Source organism: Ipomoea triloba, chromosome 8 (assembly GCF_003576645.1).
Source record: "Ipomoea triloba cultivar NCNSP0323 chromosome 8, ASM357664v1".
NCBI lineage: Eukaryota > Viridiplantae > Streptophyta > Magnoliopsida > Solanales > Convolvulaceae > Ipomoea > Ipomoea triloba.
In genome coordinates, this window is record NC_044923.1 from 9,329,954 (window position 1) to 9,349,472 (window position 19,519).

Genomic DNA, 19,519 nt, shown 5'->3' on the forward strand with positions numbered 1-19,519 from the left:
ATATATATATATATATATATATATATATATATATATATATATATATATATATATATATATATATATATATGAATAAGTTATAGCATATGATGTTAAAGCGTTTATATTGTCTCGGTATTTTTATTGTTTGCAGATATTGATGACTGCATTTTCTTTGTTGCTTCACAAAAGCTTTTCGTTACACCATCAAGTTATTGCTTTGCAGGTAATGGAAATAATTGCTCTGTATTTCAAAATCGATTTCTTTTTAGGTGATGATCATAAGAAACGAGAGAGGCTTTCTTCTCTGCATAGGATGTATTTGATAAATAATTCTAATAATCTGGAAGTTAAGAGTGGCATATGTACATATAGTAGTACATAGTTATTAGAACTATGCAGATATTCAAAGTATCTAAGAGTAAAAGAAGTTAAAAAGAAATGCTAGAAAAAACTCACTTGAAGCTTGTGTGGGAAATTTCATAAAGTTTATTATATCTGATCCCATGAATGTGCATATACTGTACATGGGTCAACTGTCTCATGATTTAAGACTATAAATGAATTATGACTTCTTTAATTAAACGCTCAAAATATATTTTCCCTAAAAAGTTACCTACTGCACTTAAAATAAAGAACAGGAGTCATGACATGGCTGGGAAGTGCAGCTTGTTTAAAAAAATATAGAACTGCACAATTAAGGAAGTAGAGGGATATGTACATGAGTGCATGTATACTGAGCATACCATTGGGGCTACTGCATTTTATGGCAGCAAGTGTTTGGTCTGAAGAAGAAAAATGTCTGTTAATTACTGTAACTGGGATGATAATATTAAGATGGATATTTTGGAATAAAAGAGCAAAGCATATTACAAATACTTTTACTTACTCAAAATAAAGCATAAGTATACTGTGTACCTATTAAGGGCTAACTGATAGAAAATTGAATAAAATGGTTTGGTTAACTTCAATGCAGGCTATGGATTCCCTTGTTATATAGAATTGAATGGAGAAATAAAGTCCACGTAATAGACTCCAACTAAATTGGTATCAAGGGTTAGTTGTGGTTGAGTATGTATATGTATTTCGTTACCATTTCTGTGGGTAAAGAATAGAGGACCACATGAGTAAGGAAAAATGGCAGAGAAGCTAAGCAAGTGATTCTTGGCACAATGGCATATGAGAATAAGGTAGTAAGAGAAATAAGTTGCCATTCTCAATGAATGCATGTGAAAAGAAAAATAATAATAGTGATAAAACTCCTCCGGATACCAAAACAATAAAATTCTCTTGGCATGAAAACATCCTCTCATCATTCAAGTAGCAACAGAGAATGCAGGTTTCTTTTAATGTAATGTAACATTATGTATATGACTTTCAGACTTTGTATTCATGCAGGGTACTAAAAGGTTCATCTCATTGATTTTTAATTCACTATCTATCTATCTATTTTTTTCCCCTCAATTTTTCAGGATCAGATTTCCAATCTCAACATCAAATTAAGAGATTGCAGTTTAATGGACACTGTAGATAGTAACAATTTTGTATTAGAGGATATTGATATTCCAAACAAAAGATGGAAGAATGCAGCTTTAGTTGTTTCACTCATGCTAGTATTACTCCCACTTGTGTTTTTCAAATATATTGATTACATCTCAAATTCTCGAAGATCGATAGATAATGTTACAGAGGAAATGTGTTTGAGCAAGCAACTTGCATACCGAGTAGACGTCTTTCTTTCATTTATTCCTTATGCTAAACCATTGGCCTTGTTAGTTGCAACCATACTGGTTATTTGTCTTGGAGCTTTAGCACTTTTTGGTGTTACAAAGGATAGCCTAGCAGACAGCTTTTGGTTATCTTGGACATATGTTGCTGACTCTGGGAACCATGCTAATTCTGAAGGCACTGGCCCAAGGCTGGTATCAGTTTCAATTAGCTTTGGTGGAATGCTTATATTTGCAATGATGCTTGGACTTGTCTCTGATGCAATTTCTGAAAAATTTGACTCACTGAGGAAGGGAAAAAGTGAAGTAGTTGAGCAAAACCACACTCTGATACTTGGATGGAGTGATAAATTGGTAGGTCCTTTCATATATTTTACATATAAAAAAGTGCTAATAATTGCATTTCTTGGTTTGCAAGCATAGTATATGTATAATATGTACTATCAGGCTAAACATTTATGGAGTAAAATTTATTATTTAACGACTAGCCAGTCCTTATAATCTCTCAAAATATTTTGACCTAATCTGGGTACCCATTTCTAACTGCTGTTGTGTTAAGAACAATATTTTGTTTTTATCTGAATACAAACTTTTTCTTTAATGACCATAGAGTAGAACACTGAAATTCTATTGTTTGGCAATGAATCAGTTTAATTTCGAAAGCATTTTTAATTTTTAATTTTTTTGGGTCAAAACTTTTTTTTTTTTTTTTGAAGCTTTTTATAAGTTTTTTTTTTTTTTTTTTTTCCTTAATGTACTTGTAGAAATGAAGAAAATCAAGATTTGTACCCAAAAGCCAAAGAAATCTGAAATGGCAGATGTTCTTTGATGCATCTTTGTTGCAAGTAGGGAAGTAGATCAGAGATATAGGATATTCTCAACCCTTTTCAGTTACACTATATAATAACTACAGTAGACATGCAATTTCACATAGTTTGCTAAGGAAGAAGTAATGGCCTTACACTCTATTTCACTTATTTGAATCCAGGGATCACTATTGAATCAACTGGCTATAGCTAATGAAAGCTTGGGTGGAGGAACTGTTGTGGTCATGGCAGAGCGTGACAAAGAGGAGATGGAAGTTGACATTTCCAAAATGGAGTTTGACTTTAGAGGAACCTCTGTTATATGTAGAAGTGGAAGCCCTTTAATTTTAGCAGACTTGAAAAAGGTAAGTATTCTCAGATTGCTTACGTAATATAGTGAACCTTATATCTGTTTGTTTATTGGTAAGTTTAATGTAGTGTAGATATAGAAGATAATGTTTTCATTTCTATATCTTGTGCTAAGGTTCATTGGGCTGAGTTGTTTTGAAACACTATTCTTTCAAATTGTTATCAGTTTATGGCATGACTGAGTGCTTGCTAGCTATCAGGGTAGCATTATATTTTGTGTGTTCCTGTGTTCTGTCTCTCTCTCTCTTCTTTTTGAAATACGGTCAGTGTGTGGCATGATTATCTGTTTAGTGGTTTTCAGGATATCATTATATTTGATGTTTTCTAGGTTCTATACACTAATTGGGTGGACTTCTCCTTTAGGTCTCTGTATCTAAGGCTCGTGCAATAGTTGTCCTTGCTGAAGATGGAAATGCTGACCAGGTCGGATTTGTAATTGTAAACAAATATGCATCTGAGTTTGGATATTGCAATTGGTTGATAGCTATCTTAGCACTGCTTGTTCTGATGTAGAGTGATGCTCGTGCACTGAGAACTGTCTTGAGCCTAACTGGAGTAAAAGAAGGGCTCCGAGGGCACATAGTGGTTGAACTCAGTGATCTTGATAATGAGGTTCTAGTTAAACTTGTTGGGGGTGATCTTGTTGAAACTGTTGTAGCTCATGATGTAATTGGGAGGTTGATGATTCAATGTGCTCGACAACCAGGCCTAGCCCAGGTGAACTCCTTGGCATACTACAAACTCTTGCCTGGAAAATATAATGTGCTTCTAGTATTTATGGTTATTTCTTTTGTTCATTTATTTGTCATGTAAAAACATTGGGTTTGGTGTAGTGGTGATAAGTGGGTTTGGCCTGATATAGTGGTTTTAGTGCTCAATCGCTGGCCTTTCAAATCAAGGATTCAAGTAGAGAAAATAAGTTATTGAGTTAAATACAAAAGTAAGGCTGTATAGTATTTGTTCTCCAAACCCTGGACAAAGCTGGCCATATTTAATTATCAGAACAAAAATTGAATGCTTACCTCGACAGTTGCTAGCCTATGTAAACCTAACCCGATTTTGCTCAGCAGGTATTTGCTATGAATAACTTTCTTTTCTGTGGATTTGGTGATTGCAGATATGGGAAGACATTCTTGGATTTGAGAATTGCGAGTTCTACATCAAGCGATGGGCGCAGTTGGATGGCATGCCTTTTGAAGATGTCTTGATCAGCTTTCCTGAGGCTATTCCTTGTGGAGTCAAGGTGGCATCACGTGGTGGAAAAATCATTCTGAATCCCGTGGATTCCTATGTTCTGCAAGAAGGAGATGAAGTTCTTGTTATTGCGGAAGATGATGACTCATATGCTCCAGGGCCGCTGCCTATGGTGCTTTCTTATTCTTTTAAATAATTATGATTCATAAGTTAAGTTTACTGTGGATGCGTTTTGAATTGAGAGAATGCACTCTTTTCAGGATTCAGCCTTGTCAGGCAACCCACAGAAATGTATGAAATCTTGATAACTAAGTAGGTCACAATAGGTAACCTTAGATGTTATGACAAAAAACTGATTAATTCTTAAAGAAAATTGATTTGTCCTGGTTTGGTGTTCAGCACTAGATACATTCTGGTATAATAATTTCATCCCATCTGTAGGCTGATTAATACACGCGCATTAATAACGTAGAATATATTGAAGAGCATCCAATAATAAATATATATGTTGCATTGTAGAATATCAAGTAGGTTTAATCATCAATGTTAGGCTGGACACTCTTGGAAGCAACCGCTGCCCACTGCTCATGGGTGAATCCAAACATGGAATCGAAGTGGGACATATCAAGAATAAAACTTACAAATGTCTAATTAATTTGGTTATTCAGGTCAAAGAAGTAACATCCATACACATTGCTCGGTCAACAAAAAAGCCACAGAAGATTCTACTTTGTGGATGGAGACGGGACATTGATGATATGATTGTGGTAAGTTAAATCAATCAAAGCTCCTAATTCCTTTTTGTTTCACATGAATGCTGCAGGTTCAGAGGGGAAATCTGCCGAAGAATTTAATCATTCAAAGGTCTCCAGAGAGGATTCTCTTTTGTGGTTGGCGGCGAGATATGGAAGATATGATAATGGTAATCTTGCATTGAGTCAACAGAGTTCCCAGAACATGGCCGGCATGGCTATGTGCATAGACTCTGGTGGTAGACATGACAGTCATTCTCCTATACCTAATTCACATTGTTCAGTTTGTAATTTCTAATTTTTTCCGCTATGAATCCCTTCACATTTTATTGCTTCTTGGCTCAACTAGGAATGGAAATAAGAATAAAATATAAGATTTCCTACTCATTTTTCCAGTTATATGCATTTTAGGTATTAGAAGCCTTCTTAGCCCCTGGTTCAGAGTTGTGGATGTTCAATGAAGTCTCAGAAAAGGAGAGAGAGAGGAAGCTTACAGATGGTGGTCTTGATGTCACCAGGTTGGAGAATATTTCACTAGTAAACCGTGAAGGGAATGCTGTAATAAGACGCCATCTTGAAAGCCTTCCCTTGGAATCATTTGATTCTGTAAGTAACATTTGTAAATCACCTTTTAGTGGTAGAGGTAATGACAAAGTTCTCATGTTAATGTAGCTGAGAAAGTCCATTGAATTTGGTCTGTATACTAGCCAATATAGATGTTGCTTTTAGATTTTGATCTTCTTTTATGTTTCCACTCTTAGCTTCAAGAATTATGATTCTGGTATCTTCGTATTGGGTAGATCTTAATTTTGGCTGATGAATCAGTGGAAGACTCTGCAATTCAGGCTGATTCAAGATCTCTTGCCACATTGCTGTTGATACGTGATATTCAGGTATGTTATTCAATAGGTTAGCTCAGTCTACTTTTCTTGCATTTCTTTGTAGTTTTCTTTTCTTTCAATCATCCACCCCCCCCCCCCCCCCCCCCCGATGCATCATTCTACTTTTTGTTTATAGTTCAATGGGGGATGTATTGTTTCAAGCAAGTTTGAAGGCTCCCTTTTGTTTTTACTCAATATTATTTTTAATCCTTTAATTATGTGTTCTTTCTCTCTCTCATCCCTTTTCTCTCTTGTTTCTTGTGCTGTGAGTTGGAAAATTTTGTGTATTATTTCTTTTCTGATTATTAATTTTATTTTTCGGCCGTATCTTTGTAAATCTAAACAAATTAGATCCTCAGAAGTCCACGATTCTCTAAATTTGCTGTCTAGTTAATTTTAATTTGTCCCTTATGTTACTTCAAACCACCTCACTAAGATTAAGCCCTGAAGAATTGTGTGCATAACAACTTATTTCTAAAATTTATGTTTATTGTCTTTGCAGGCAAAGCGGCTTCCATATAGAGAAGCTATGGTGTCCCAAATTCACAGGGGCAGTTTTTCGCAAGGCTCCTGGATCGGTGAAATGCAACAGGCTTCGGACAAATCGGTTATAATCAGTGAAATTCTGGACCCAAGGACTAAAAATATGTTGTCCATGTCGAAAATAAGTGATTATGTTTTGTCAAATGAGCTTGTGAGCATGGCATTGGCTATGGTTGCAGAGGATCGTCAAATAAATGAGGTACTGGAAGAGCTTTTTGCTGAAGAGGTAATGCAACCTTGCTGTCACATCTCATTGTTAAATAGCACTATAGAAGAGTTAACTCACTATATTCTGCCTTTAATGCATAACAAATTGAATGAGTACTCAACACATGCCACTACTCGACATTANAGTCTACTTTTCTTGCATTTCTTTGTAGTTTTCTTTTCTTTCAATCATCCCCCCCCCCCCCCCCCCCCCCCAGATGCATCATTCTACTTTTTGTTTATAGTTCAATGGGGGATGTATTGTTTCAAGCAAGTTTGAAGGCTCCCTTTTGTTTTTACTCAATATTATTTTTAATCCTTTAATTATGTGTTCTTTCTCTCTCTCATCCCTTTTCTCTCTTGTTTCTTGTGCTGTGAGTTGGAAAATTTTGTGTATTATTTCTTTTCTGATTATTAATTTTATTTTTCGGCCGTATCTTTGTAAATCTAAACAAATTAGATCCTCAGAAGTCCACGATTCTCTAAATTTGCTGTCTAGTTAATTTTAATTTGTCCCTTATGTTACTTCAAACCACCTCACTAAGATTAAGCCCTGAAGAATTGTGTGCATAACAACTTATTTCTAAAATTTATGTTTATTGTCTTTGCAGGCAAAGCGGCTTCCATATAGAGAAGCTATGGTGTCCCAAATTCACAGGGGCAGTTTTTCGCAAGGCTCCTGGATCGGTGAAATGCAACAGGCTTCGGACAAATCGGTTATAATCAGTGAAATTCTGGACCCAAGGACTAAAAATATGTTGTCCATGTCGAAAATAAGTGATTATGTTTTGTCAAATGAGCTTGTGAGCATGGCATTGGCTATGGTTGCAGAGGATCGTCAAATAAATGAGGTACTGGAAGAGCTTTTTGCTGAAGAGGTAATGCAACCTTGCTGTCACATCTCATTGTTAAATAGCACTATAGAAGAGTTAACTCACTATATTCTGCCTTTAATGCATAACAAATTGAATGAGTACTCAACACATGCCACTACTCGACATTATAAGAATGACTGACCAATTGGGCTCAATACACAAGATACTCGTAGTATGCTAGGTTTAATGAAAGTATGCAACAGTGTTTCTGCTTGAGTTCTCTGAGAGGTGATTTTCAGTGCTTGAATCATGGTATAATGTTCAGTGAGCTGGCTTTTTATTGGGACAGTATGAATAATCAAGCATTCTTGCTTATTGACATTTATATGATGACGTTTGTATAGAAATGGATAGTAATTTATATATACCCGAAAATTAGCTATCAATTTACAACCAAAAAAAGAAAAGAAAATATCACCCCAAAGGTATTGTCATCAAGTGTTTTATCAATTTTTGTTTTTTAAATTTTAAATTTTAAATTTTAAATTTTAATTAATTAGTTAATTTATTATTTTTGATTTAAAATTGTTAGTTAGGTCTTGGAGTGATTAGATAATTAAAAATGGTGCAGATCACGCTGGAATACATATTGTTATGAAAAATGGGTGGGCAATGAGTAGTGAAAGAAAGATTCCTTCAATATCCAGTTGCCTTGTGATAGTTTTAGTTGGCATATCATGTGTGTGAATATGCTTTGAGATCAGTTGATATTGCATAATGGCAAAGTATTTGCTCCCTTTATTCACAAATTACTTGATTTTACCTGCCTCATATCAATGACTCAGTGCTGCATTTGACTTTAAAACACGAANAGTCTACTTTTCTTGCATTTCTTTGTAGTTTTCTTTTCTTTCAATCATCCCCCCCCCCCCCCCCCCCCCCCAGATGCATCATTCTACTTTTTGTTTATAGTTCAATGGGGGATGTATTGTTTCAAGCAAGTTTGAAGGCTCCCTTTTGTTTTTACTCAATATTATTTTTAATCCTTTAATTATGTGTTCTTTCTCTCTCTCATCCCTTTTCTCTCTTGTTTCTTGTGCTGTGAGTTGGAAAATTTTGTGTATTATTTCTTTTCTGATTATTAATTTTATTTTTCGGCCGTATCTTTGTAAATCTAAACAAATTAGATCCTCAGAAGTCCACGATTCTCTAAATTTGCTGTCTAGTTAATTTTAATTTGTCCCTTATGTTACTTCAAACCACCTCACTAAGATTAAGCCCTGAAGAATTGTGTGCATAACAACTTATTTCTAAAATTTATGTTTATTGTCTTTGCAGGCAAAGCGGCTTCCATATAGAGAAGCTATGGTGTCCCAAATTCACAGGGGCAGTTTTTCGCAAGGCTCCTGGATCGGTGAAATGCAACAGGCTTCGGACAAATCGGTTATAATCAGTGAAATTCTGGACCCAAGGACTAAAAATATGTTGTCCATGTCGAAAATAAGTGATTATGTTTTGTCAAATGAGCTTGTGAGCATGGCATTGGCTATGGTTGCAGAGGATCGTCAAATAAATGAGGTACTGGAAGAGCTTTTTGCTGAAGAGGTAATGCAACCTTGCTGTCACATCTCATTGTTAAATAGCACTATAGAAGAGTTAACTCACTATATTCTGCCTTTAATGCATAACAAATTGAATGAGTACTCAACACATGCCACTACTCGACATTATAAGAATGACTGACCAATTGGGCTCAATACACAAGATACTCGTAGTATGCTAGGTTTAATGAAAGTATGCAACAGTGTTTCTGCTTGAGTTCTCTGAGAGGTGATTTTCAGTGCTTGAATCATGGTATAATGTTCAGTGAGCTGGCTTTTTATTGGGACAGTATGAATAATCAAGCATTCTTGCTTATTGACATTTATATGATGACGTTTGTATAGAAATGGATAGTAATTTATATATACCCGAAAATTAGCTATCAATTTACAACCAAAAAAAGAAAAGAAAATATCACCCCAAAGGTATTGTCATCAAGTGTTTTATCAATTTTTGTTTTTTAAATTTTAAATTTTAAATTTTAAATTTTAATTAATTAGTTAATTTATTATTTTTGATTTAAAATTGTTAGTTAGGTCTTGGAGTGATTAGATAATTAAAAATGGTGCAGATCACGCTGGAATACATATTGTTATGAAAAATGGGTGGGCAATGAGTAGTGAAAGAAAGATTCCTTCAATATCCAGTTGCCTTGTGATAGTTTTAGTTGGCATATCATGTGTGTGAATATGCTTTGAGATCAGTTGATATTGCATAATGGCAAAGTATTTGCTCCCTTTATTCACAAATTACTTGATTTTACCTGCCTCATATCAATGACTCAGTGCTGCATTTGACTTTAAAACACGAAAACATTTCATTCTGTTATAAGATATAAGAACCTTTTAGTTGATATTGTTTACTTCTTTAACTTGTTCTTTCTCAATCAAGTGTGGAACCTTCTATATATCATTACAGGGAAATGAGATGCAGATAAGAGGTGCAGATTTATACATCTCTGAGGGCGAGGAATTGAGTTTTTATGAAGTACTCCTCCGGGCACGACAAAGGAGAGAGATAGTGATTGGATACCGGCTAGCTAACGCAGAAAAAGCTGTCATTAATCCCCCCAATAAAACAGCAAAACAGAGGTGGTCAGTGAAGGATGTTTTTGTGGTAATCACTGAGAAGGAATAATGAGGGAGCTAGAAAGTGCCGCTGTAGTCCAATTTCCATGGAGAAATAAGAATCTTGAGACACAGCTTTTGTTTCTATCAATTTCCAATGGGTTAAGTAATTCTACTTAACCTTGTGAATAGTTCCAGTGTACAATAATAATTCTACAGACAGATGAGTTCTCGGTTCTCAATTCTCCTGTAAGTTTTGTATATATTGATGAAATGAAAATATTGCCGTCTCGTTGTATAGATGTAAGTAACTTGATTGTCAAGTATCCATTGAATTTTGATAGAATACAAGTAGTTCCATTTCTCCCCAATCATTCACACACATCTTAAATAATGATAATGGAAACCTTTGTGGCTTTGTTTGTTAAATCTTACCCAAAAGGTTGAATCCCCAATTCAAAGGGCCCTTCACATCCTGATCTGACAGAACAATTTGAAGAATGTAAATCATGATAATTTTGTGACTTAGTAGACATGACCAAATTGTCATTATGCACAAGAGATATGCTCACTTTGAACATAATTTCCACATTGTCGTTATTGGTGAGTTTCAAACATTGGTCTCTTGCTCCAAATATTACCTATCAGCACTGCCTTGTTTGTTAAATCTTATTGTTATGGATTGCAATTATAATTTATAATTATGTTCATGGTCATAGTCCATTATAATTTATAATTATGTTCATGATCATTGTCCCTTATAAATTGTCAAAAATCTGATTAACATAAGTTTTCATTGTAATGTAAAGACAATTTTTTTTTAAAAAAAAGTTATTTATGAATATAATTAACTTTTTTTTTAAAGTAATACTGGCTCGTCTCCACTAGGCTCAAACCCATCCCTCCATATGAGAGCGCAACCGGAATACGTGAATATTATTTATAGTTATATGAGCAAATTATACTATTGTGGACTTTAATAAAAAATGACATACAACAATCAGGTATTTGGCTTTGTGAAAGATAAGGTTTGACACAAGATGAGAGGCTAGAACAATAAATTCCTTACTTCTCACTGTACTAGTGCAAAATACCCAAGGTTTTAATTGGTGCATGGCTAGCTATATGAATCCATCCACACAAGCAACAAAGGATGCCTCTCCCAGGCGGTGTTCATTTTGGCAGCCATCTAACATGCAAGCTAAGGAATCTCTTATATTGGGATAATATATACCCCTATCGCCAGTGACGTGAAAATTTGCAGAGGCACAAGCTGCAGGCTGGAGAGCAGCTAGTGAGGCATCCATTCTTTTGGTGAGTTCAATGATCTAATTGGAGGGTTTGGGTTGAGTTTATGGACTTAATTGCACTATTATAACTAGTTCAATAGTGTATTTGACCATTCTTCCTATATAATATTTAGCTTATCAAATAATTTGTACTTAACAAACCACTAAAAACTTATCTTCAAACACGTTCTACATGAGTTGTATACTTAGTTATCGAATTAAAATATGTTTGTACACTCGATTAGTATGTAGTTGTGAGAGATTGCTTATATGTTACCCATGCTATAAACCATTAGTCACTATTAAAAGCTATTTTAAGAAGGTGAGTTATTGTGTCTAAAAAGAGTGGTCGAGTGGATGAAACACTTTCTCGATTAAATTCGTATAGAGTTTTTCGAATAGCTAGGTTTACAGTGAAGGTGGTCACCATTGATGGACATGATGTTTTTGGCTTGTTACCCCAAGAACACATATCAACGTAAGTTCTAAATAATAAGGTTCATGTTTAATAATTTAATTTGGTAATCTTTTATCTAATTATAACTGCAAAATAAAGAATAAAATATTTATTAAAAAGTATTGTTGGATAATTTATTAGGAATGGGAGTATCAATATTTAGGAAATTAAGTCTCTAAAAATTTAGAGCTTTTGTATAGTTGTTCAAATTAGACATGGTCATGACCGGTCATGACACAAAACAATAAAGAGTTAGGGTTACAAAGTGGGATTTACTTGGTGTTCATTCCGAAGTAATGGTTACGAGTTTCCCTTGTCACCTCAGGAGATTAAAAACAACTTTAACTAGAATTAAGAGTAAATTGTCATTTTGGTCCACTGACTATTGGGGTCTTGTTAATTGTAATCCACGACTTTCAAAACTGTTAATTTCATACTTTAACTATGCAATTTTTATCAATTTTAGTCACGCCGACCAAATTACCGGCCAAATGTGACCGGAATAAATTAGCTCATCAATTAATCTTGAGGGGCAAAATTGTCATTTAATTTGAATTGGGAAAGTGATATTGCCGGCGGCTCACTTCCACTCCGGTGGCCAGAAGAAGGTGAACGAGCTCCACGTCTCTAATGTTGTCAACAGAAATTTCGGAGAGAGCGGAGGCGTAAGGATGAACATGGAAAATATGTCGGCCTCTTGGGATTAGACTGACAGTTTACCGCTGGTGCCGTTGACATCGAGACGATCGGTGTTGCTGATTAGACTACTCTGATCCTTAAAAAACCTACCATAACATCTCAAGATCTCGAAACACGCAATTGCTAATGCATTTAATTTGTTTGGGGTACTGTATATACGAGGAGAAAGGAAAAAAATCAAGCATTAATAAGAGCTCGCAGGGAGGAGCGAGGAAAGTACCATGCTCGTTCTGCTGTGAAACAGAAAAATGTATGTTTTCCTATTCATTCTTTAATTATTAAAAAAAAAAATGTTGTGTAGCCTTGTATATCAATGCTCAGATGCACTCCAAAGAATTGCTTGCATTATTTTCTCGTGAATATAGTGGTTGCTGGAAAGAATCATACACTCGAACACATTGCTCTCTGAAAGTATAATTTTGTTTACCACGATGAAGATGACGATCGTGATTGAAAGGAGCGGAGGGGAAGGAGCGGCGGAGAGGAAGATGATGATCGGACCAAATGACGCTTTTGCCCCTTTCATTTAAGATTAATTGGTGAGTTAATTTATTCCCGTCACATTTGGCCGGTAATTTGGCCGGCGTGACCAAAATTGATAAAAATTACATAGTTAAAGTACGAAATTAACAGTTTTGAAAGTCGTGGATTGCAATTAACAAGACCTCAATAGTCAGTAGACCAAAATGACAATTTACTCTAGAATTAATTAGGAGTCATTTTCATGTTAATCATCGAAATAAGATCAAATATAAAAAAAAACAGAAAATTAAAGATAAATTGAATTTATTTATTCACTTTTGTCAAATTACAAAATGTGTCACATGTTTTATTATCTTTAGTAAGAACCACCTTAGCTATCTGCAATTAGGGCAATGGCACAAAGCCCCCAATTTTTAAAATTAAAAATTAAATCTAAATATAGGTTAAGTTCAAGTGAAAACATGTCTTTCACATAACAAATGCAAAATAATCTCAACCTTCCATTTGAGATAATTAGATGGGGACAAATGACAATGACTAAAATAAGAGAAAAATGTTGATATTTTCATAATTATTACTCCCTCAATCTCATTTTAACTGTCCTATTTACTATTCATTGGTCAAATCAACTCATTCTTCATTGCTTATTTTCTTTAGTAATTTTTTATTATTTTTAAATTTAATATTTTGTGTTTAATAGTACTTTTTAATGTAGTTTTTAAATATATAAATTTTATATATTAATGTTAAACTTAATGTTAGGTAATAACCTACCAAGTGCAAATCATTAAAAAAAAATGAATCTCACTAAGGAGACCAGACCCTTTTTTTTTTTTTGAGTACTAAGGAAGACCAGACCTTATGTGACCACTGGACAAAGATGCATTTAGGAAGCTAACTTCATATATGGAAATAATGAATTTCAAGAATTACAGATTCTTTAAAAAAAAAAAAAAGACAAATTAAACTTCCAAGCAGAAAGCAGAAAAGAAGATATCAATCACAGAAGGCAAAACGAAGAATTCCAATATGCCATTTTTAAAGAAGCTTCAAATCATATCATCGTCGTCTTTGGTGGCGGCGGGGTCTTTTGCTGTTGTGGTTGAGTGACGACGGCTCTAGGCGGAGGTGGTGGTGGTGGAGTGACTGCTCTAGGAGGCGGTGGCGGTGGAGTGACGGCTCTAGGAGGCGGTGGCGGTGGCCGTGGAGGATTAAAGGCTCTACAATTTTTCCTTATCTCTCCAACTTTCCCCACCAGAACTTGCGTGTTCCCCAGCTTGATCAAAGCATCAGCAAAGCTCTTCTTAAAAACATTCTGATCAGATGCCAAACGCGCCACAATCCTCGCGCTAGACCTATCCAATGCAAGCGCTTGATCAATGCTCAAAACCCCTTTTCTCATCCTTATCTGCTTATAAAACTCGTTATCCACTATACCCGACGTGTTTTGGTCCAGGAACACCGCCGGGTCCTTCCTCGGAAGCGCCGAACACGTCCGTTTCAGCGCGGCTTTTAAGCCCGCGTCCATCGTACGATCCGTGGCCGAAAGCCGGGTCTGAACAAACCCACAATGGGTAATTCCGACAGTGTGGGCCCCTAATAGAGTGACCATGTCGGTTAGGGTGAAGCCGTTGTCGGTGAAGAATGTTAGGGCTTGGGAGACGGAGAGATCGGGGCCGGGGAGGTTGACTTGTGCCGGGTCGGAGAGAAGGCCGTCGCGTCTTCCGGTGGGGATACTGTAGGTGGGGCCGCCGGCCAGGGCCACGGCGTCGCGGGTGGCGAGGGCGATAATGTCGGCACAAGACACTGTGGAAGGGCAGGCCGCCTCTAGCTTAGTCTTGATTTGGTCGATCAGTTCGTATCCTCGTACTGTCTGGTTTGGTCCTGCGTTTTTCTCTGATTGCTTTGTCTTGGTTGATTTCGGATCTATCAATATTGATGCATCACAACCCTAAATTCATCAAAACAAGAAATGTCATTTTTTGAGTGCATGAGCCTAATTCACTGGTTTAATAGTTAATATTTAAAAAAAGGAAAATAATGTTTAAAACTTTGCAGTTGAGCCAAGCACATGGTGCTTAAATGGCATGTAGTGGTCTCCCTCAAATGAAAGGTCATGAGTTCGACTACAATGTAATAGGGTCAGTTGTATTCAAAAAAAAAAAAACTTTGCAGTTGACATTTGACTTTATCACTATAATTTATATCCTCCTAAATGCTCTATTGTTATTCCACAATTTAATAAGTATGGTTAACATATAATTTAATTATTCAATTAAAATATTTTTTAAGATGTTTAAATGATAAAATTAAATAGTAGTCATCTTTATTATATTATATGAAGATAAAATCACATAAATTTAAACAGATGACTAATTATGGTAAACAAATGTGACAATGTCATAATAGTCAAGAACTAAAAATGAAAATGGAAGACTTATCTAGTCAATTCATTTGGGTAAATCAATGATAAAGTTAAAAGATTATCACTAATGCGCTGCATTTTGCTCATTCTTTTTTTTTTTTTTTTGGTGGGGGGCATTTTGCTCATTCTTTTTGGGTCACCATGCATCCTTCCTTCTTAGCATTAAAAAATGAACCCCATTATATATAACACAAATGTGCAATCAATTTATTAGTTTACTTTAGACTTTTATAGTTGAGATAAAATAAATTTTTGATATTTCATTTTTAATAAATTTTTTTATGTTTAAGTTGTGCACGACTTGCTAGCAGTTTTTGTCATTATTATTTTTTTTTTGAATACTACTGACTCTATTACAATGATCATTATTATTATTATTATTATTATTGAATTTTTAGTCCTTAGCTTTATTGTAACATTTCTGATCTACTTCTGCCAATTATTTTTTAAATCAACCTGACTTAATAAGTACGATTTTATATATGTTAACCCCAAGTAAACATTGGACAGAAAATGTTAATTAAGGAACAGTTTACAGGGACATACATGGAACATTTAGGCAAAGAAGTAAAAAAAAACACACACACACACACACACAATAGTGATAAGTAAAAACGCAATATTGTGACATAACTGACAACTTAAAATAAAAATTGTCCTTTCAACAAATTTATTAACATATCACTTATTCAATATATAGAATAATGCAAAAACTTATGTGAGACCGTCTTATAGGTCTCAAAACTTGAGACGGGTTTGATTAATAAGGTCAAAGATTCAACTCATTAATTAAAGATACGACCTGTCTCACGGATTGAGACCTGTGAGACGATCTCACACAACTGACACAAGTGTTACCCATAGAATAAATGTACCTTTTAATAATAGACTAAGGCAATGGTTGGTTAAGCTCATTATTGCTACAAATAAGTTAAACATGAGAAGTTTAAGATAATAACTTATTTTGAAACGTTATTTTAAATAGCGCTTCAAAATAAGCTAGTTTTCAAGTTATGTATGCCAAACAAAGCGCTTAAATATGGGCGACTAGGAAACCCACAATAATTATCTTTGTGCGCCGCACTAGGTAAAATGTATTTATGTGTAATAATCCGTAAACTACATAAGAGAAATAAATCAAACTAAGAAAATCATGTAAAATAGACTCAATTTAGAAAGCATTAGGAAGAATTAAACTTGTGATTATACTCCATCTACTCACCTACTCCTTTTAGAACGCGTAAGACTAATTTTTATGAGACCGAAGAGTATATATATGAAGCATTATAGTACGTACTCAATTTTACTTACTCTAACAAAGCAGTCGTGAAAATACATACGAAGCAATGCCGGCGTAATGGACCGGTCTTTGGCGAACCCGGTTCGGACCACCTCCCGGACGATCGATTCCGCCCTTGGACAGGTGGAGCCGTAGAATCCAACCTGGAGTTGAGCTGACACGTTCGCAAGATGATGAACAATACAGAAGAAGACTATGAACAATTTATTCATCATTTCCAGTTTCTTCAACTTCATCATCTTCAAAACACCAATTTATTCACTATTCTTTTTTTCTTAGCTTGAAACTTGAGAAATCGCCAAGCACTTATATATTGAGAGAATATTAGTGACATGGGGAACACATTTTGAAGACGTGCAAGGTCAAAGATCAATGAATACTCATACAACGTGGCTACAAATAAGCAGTCTTTAATTTTTATTTTATTTTGTTATTTTTTGGCAACAAAGAAACCATATTTTTGGGCATAGTATAGGATTCCCACTGTCGAACATAGTGACTAATATTCTCGTTAAATTGTAGGCACACTGGGTGTGATCTGTCGACGAGAAAACACATAATTACCATTCAAATATGTACAGGGTAAACTCCATTCTTGTTTAATATTTGGCAAATCATACAAGTAAATGAAAGATCTCGTGCGACGGAATAACCGAAAAAGTTTAGTTTTATTTTATTATTTTGGTTTGGTTATTCTTTTCATTTTCTTATCTAATTCCTTGATATATGTTAGGTCAATTGAAGTAGATGAAGTTAGCAATTCACGTGCAATTATACATAACAATATCTATAGTCTTATTAGTAATGTGATATAATCTGATTGACATGGATTATATATTCGTCTAGTTGCACGAATTTTAATTCAATTAGCAATAATTACAAACAAACTCGCTTAGCACAATAATTAGCAATAATTACAAACAAACTCGCTTAGCACAATAATTGACAGAAGATATTGAAGGATTTTTTTCTCCCAAAAGGTCAATGGTCCCCTACACTCCGACCGGACAGAACATGCGGGAGGATATAAATCACGATAATTCAGTTACTCAGTAGACATGATCAAATGTCGGTGCAAATAAAGGATCTACTCACTTTGAATATAAACTCAAATTGCCGCTGTTGATTTTCAAATCTTGATCTCTTCTCTCAAATACTGCCTAAAGAACCAGTGGGTAAGCCCGTCCGGGCTTATCGAAGGATTTTTGCTCAAGTTCTTGATGAAGCTCTGGTATTCAAGATTTCAACTAATTATTACTCCAAACTAGAGTTTCACTGAGAATAAAGTAGTATACACTTGTTATCATGGTTGAAAAAAATCTATAGGCGCTATTCGGGCGTTCGGGGAGCGCCTAGGACGCCTAGGCAGGGGTTATTGTCGCCTAGGCGCCCGTGTATTTTTTTGTATTTTATTTTTTATTTTAAGAAAATTTGTTAAAGTATTTTAAATTTTTTTAAGACTAATAATTATAAATTATATAATACTTTAATAGTTAATACTAAAATATTAAATATTAACCTAACAAATATCTAGAGTTTGTACAATTTAGGGCTATTTCCCTCAAAGTGATGTTGTTTTGAGTGAAATAACACATTAAAAAAAAAGAACAATAGTTAATCGGTCGGCTAGGTTGATGAGCACAAATGATGAGTGTGAAAATGGTGTAATGTCGTTCCGCTGATGATTGGTGTTATGGCACGAAACTATGTGAATTACCAGGCACTAGAGTATATGAATTTATAGAATCCAAGTAACAAAGACTGAATGATGTGGAATAAAAGAAAACAATTGATTAAGGTGAAAACTATATGATAAAGGTATGGGCCAGATTAGGGGGATTGTAACCTTGATGTTCCAACCAACTCAAGATTAGGGAAAGAATAATTAACCAAGGGATTTATGGGCAATGCACTGAAGAATTCAAGTCAGCTACTTTCGTAATCAATAACAATAATTAGGCTACAATTGCCCCACTAACGTGATGCATCAATTATAACCTTAAACACCTAAGCATTGTAAGCCCCCAAAATTACCTCTACTTTCATAGCAGGAAAATTAGGTTGAAATTGGTAAGGCTCGAGGTCTCCATCCAACTTTCGTTGTAATGAATCCCTCTCATAGACTAGCAATTAATTCTGGCCACAAACCAATAACTAGTGCAAAGAAATCTCCAAATCAACATAAACCTGGGTAAAAGATTCAATCCTTTTATGCAATTATCATAAATTGAACATCAAGATTAACAATGGATCCCTAATCCAAACCAATAAACGAATTACTCCCGCATGATGGGAGTAAACACAGCAAAGCAATAATTAATAACCATAAACATTGCAAGAAAGTAATAAAGGAATAAGAAAACTTAACTGATAAAGAACAAATCCAATCTTCAATCTTTGATTCCAATCTTGAAATTAACTAATCTAATGTGAAACTATCTAAACTATGCTAGGGAAATATAAACTAAAAGCTAGGGTTCAGAACTCTGTAAGGGAACCTCCTTCAATTGTAGAGAATAGGTAGAATATATAGGAGGTAGATGGGCCTTGGCCCATTAGGCAGCTTCCAATTCTTTTCCAACTTGTATTCTTCATTGTAATTCCCTTTTCTTCCAGAACTTGTCCAAAATATTCCAATATTATTCCTTTGTTGTTCCTTGTAGATAATTCAGCACTTGGACAATATAACACACAAACAATTCCCAATTTCACTAGGATACAGAAAATAACCTTCAAAACAACTAGAATAAGGGGTGAATAATTGTACAAAATAGCAGATATCATAGGCGGCATAGTCGGTGCTTAGGAGGTTTAGTCGGCGCCTAGGAGGCCTAGGCGGTCAGCACCTAAGCGGCCTAGGCGGTGCTTAAGCGGTCGCCTAGCCGGCCAGGCGCCTATAGACCACCATTTAAGGTGATACGCTA

General features: G+C 35.0%; 2 protein-coding genes across 4 annotated transcripts in view; one reads left to right on the forward strand and one right to left on the reverse strand.

The window, feature by feature from the left end:
• Positions 1-10,313, forward strand: part of LOC116027198 (ion channel CASTOR-like) — an 11,698-nt gene extending 1,385 nt beyond the window's left edge. The window contains exons 2-12 of one of the 3 annotated variants that reach the window (XM_031268673.1): positions 134-205; positions 1,452-2,060; positions 2,695-2,877; positions 3,245-3,304; positions 3,395-3,598; positions 3,999-4,247; positions 4,744-4,842; positions 5,239-5,433; positions 5,628-5,720; positions 6,211-6,477; positions 9,794-10,313. In XM_031268673.1, the coding sequence (XP_031124533.1) occupies positions 134-205; positions 1,452-2,060; positions 2,695-2,877; positions 3,245-3,304; positions 3,395-3,598; positions 3,999-4,247; positions 4,744-4,842; positions 5,239-5,433; positions 5,628-5,720; positions 6,211-6,477; positions 9,794-10,012 (2,250 nt within the window). In that variant the 3' untranslated portion in view covers positions 10,013-10,313. Of the gene's footprint in view, positions 1-133; positions 206-1,451; positions 2,061-2,694; positions 2,878-3,244; positions 3,305-3,394; positions 3,599-3,998; positions 4,248-4,743; positions 4,843-4,898; positions 4,998-5,238; positions 5,434-5,627; positions 5,721-6,210; positions 6,478-9,793 lie in introns of all 3 variants that reach the window. The other 2 variants (XM_031268672.1, XM_031268674.1) reach the window with 2 other exon arrangements.
• Positions 10,314-13,755: 3,442 nt separating this feature from the next.
• LOC116027926 (peroxidase 44-like) lies at positions 13,756-16,807 on the reverse strand. Its single transcript, XM_031269710.1, has 2 exons — positions 16,607-16,807; positions 13,756-14,821 (listed from the first exon to the last, which is right to left on the reverse strand). Exons 1-2 carry the CDS (start codon positions 16,805-16,807, stop codon positions 13,925-13,927), a joined length of 1,098 nt encoding a protein of 365 aa, XP_031125570.1. The 3' UTR covers positions 13,756-13,924.
• Between the last annotated feature and the right edge of the window lie 2,712 nt (positions 16,808-19,519).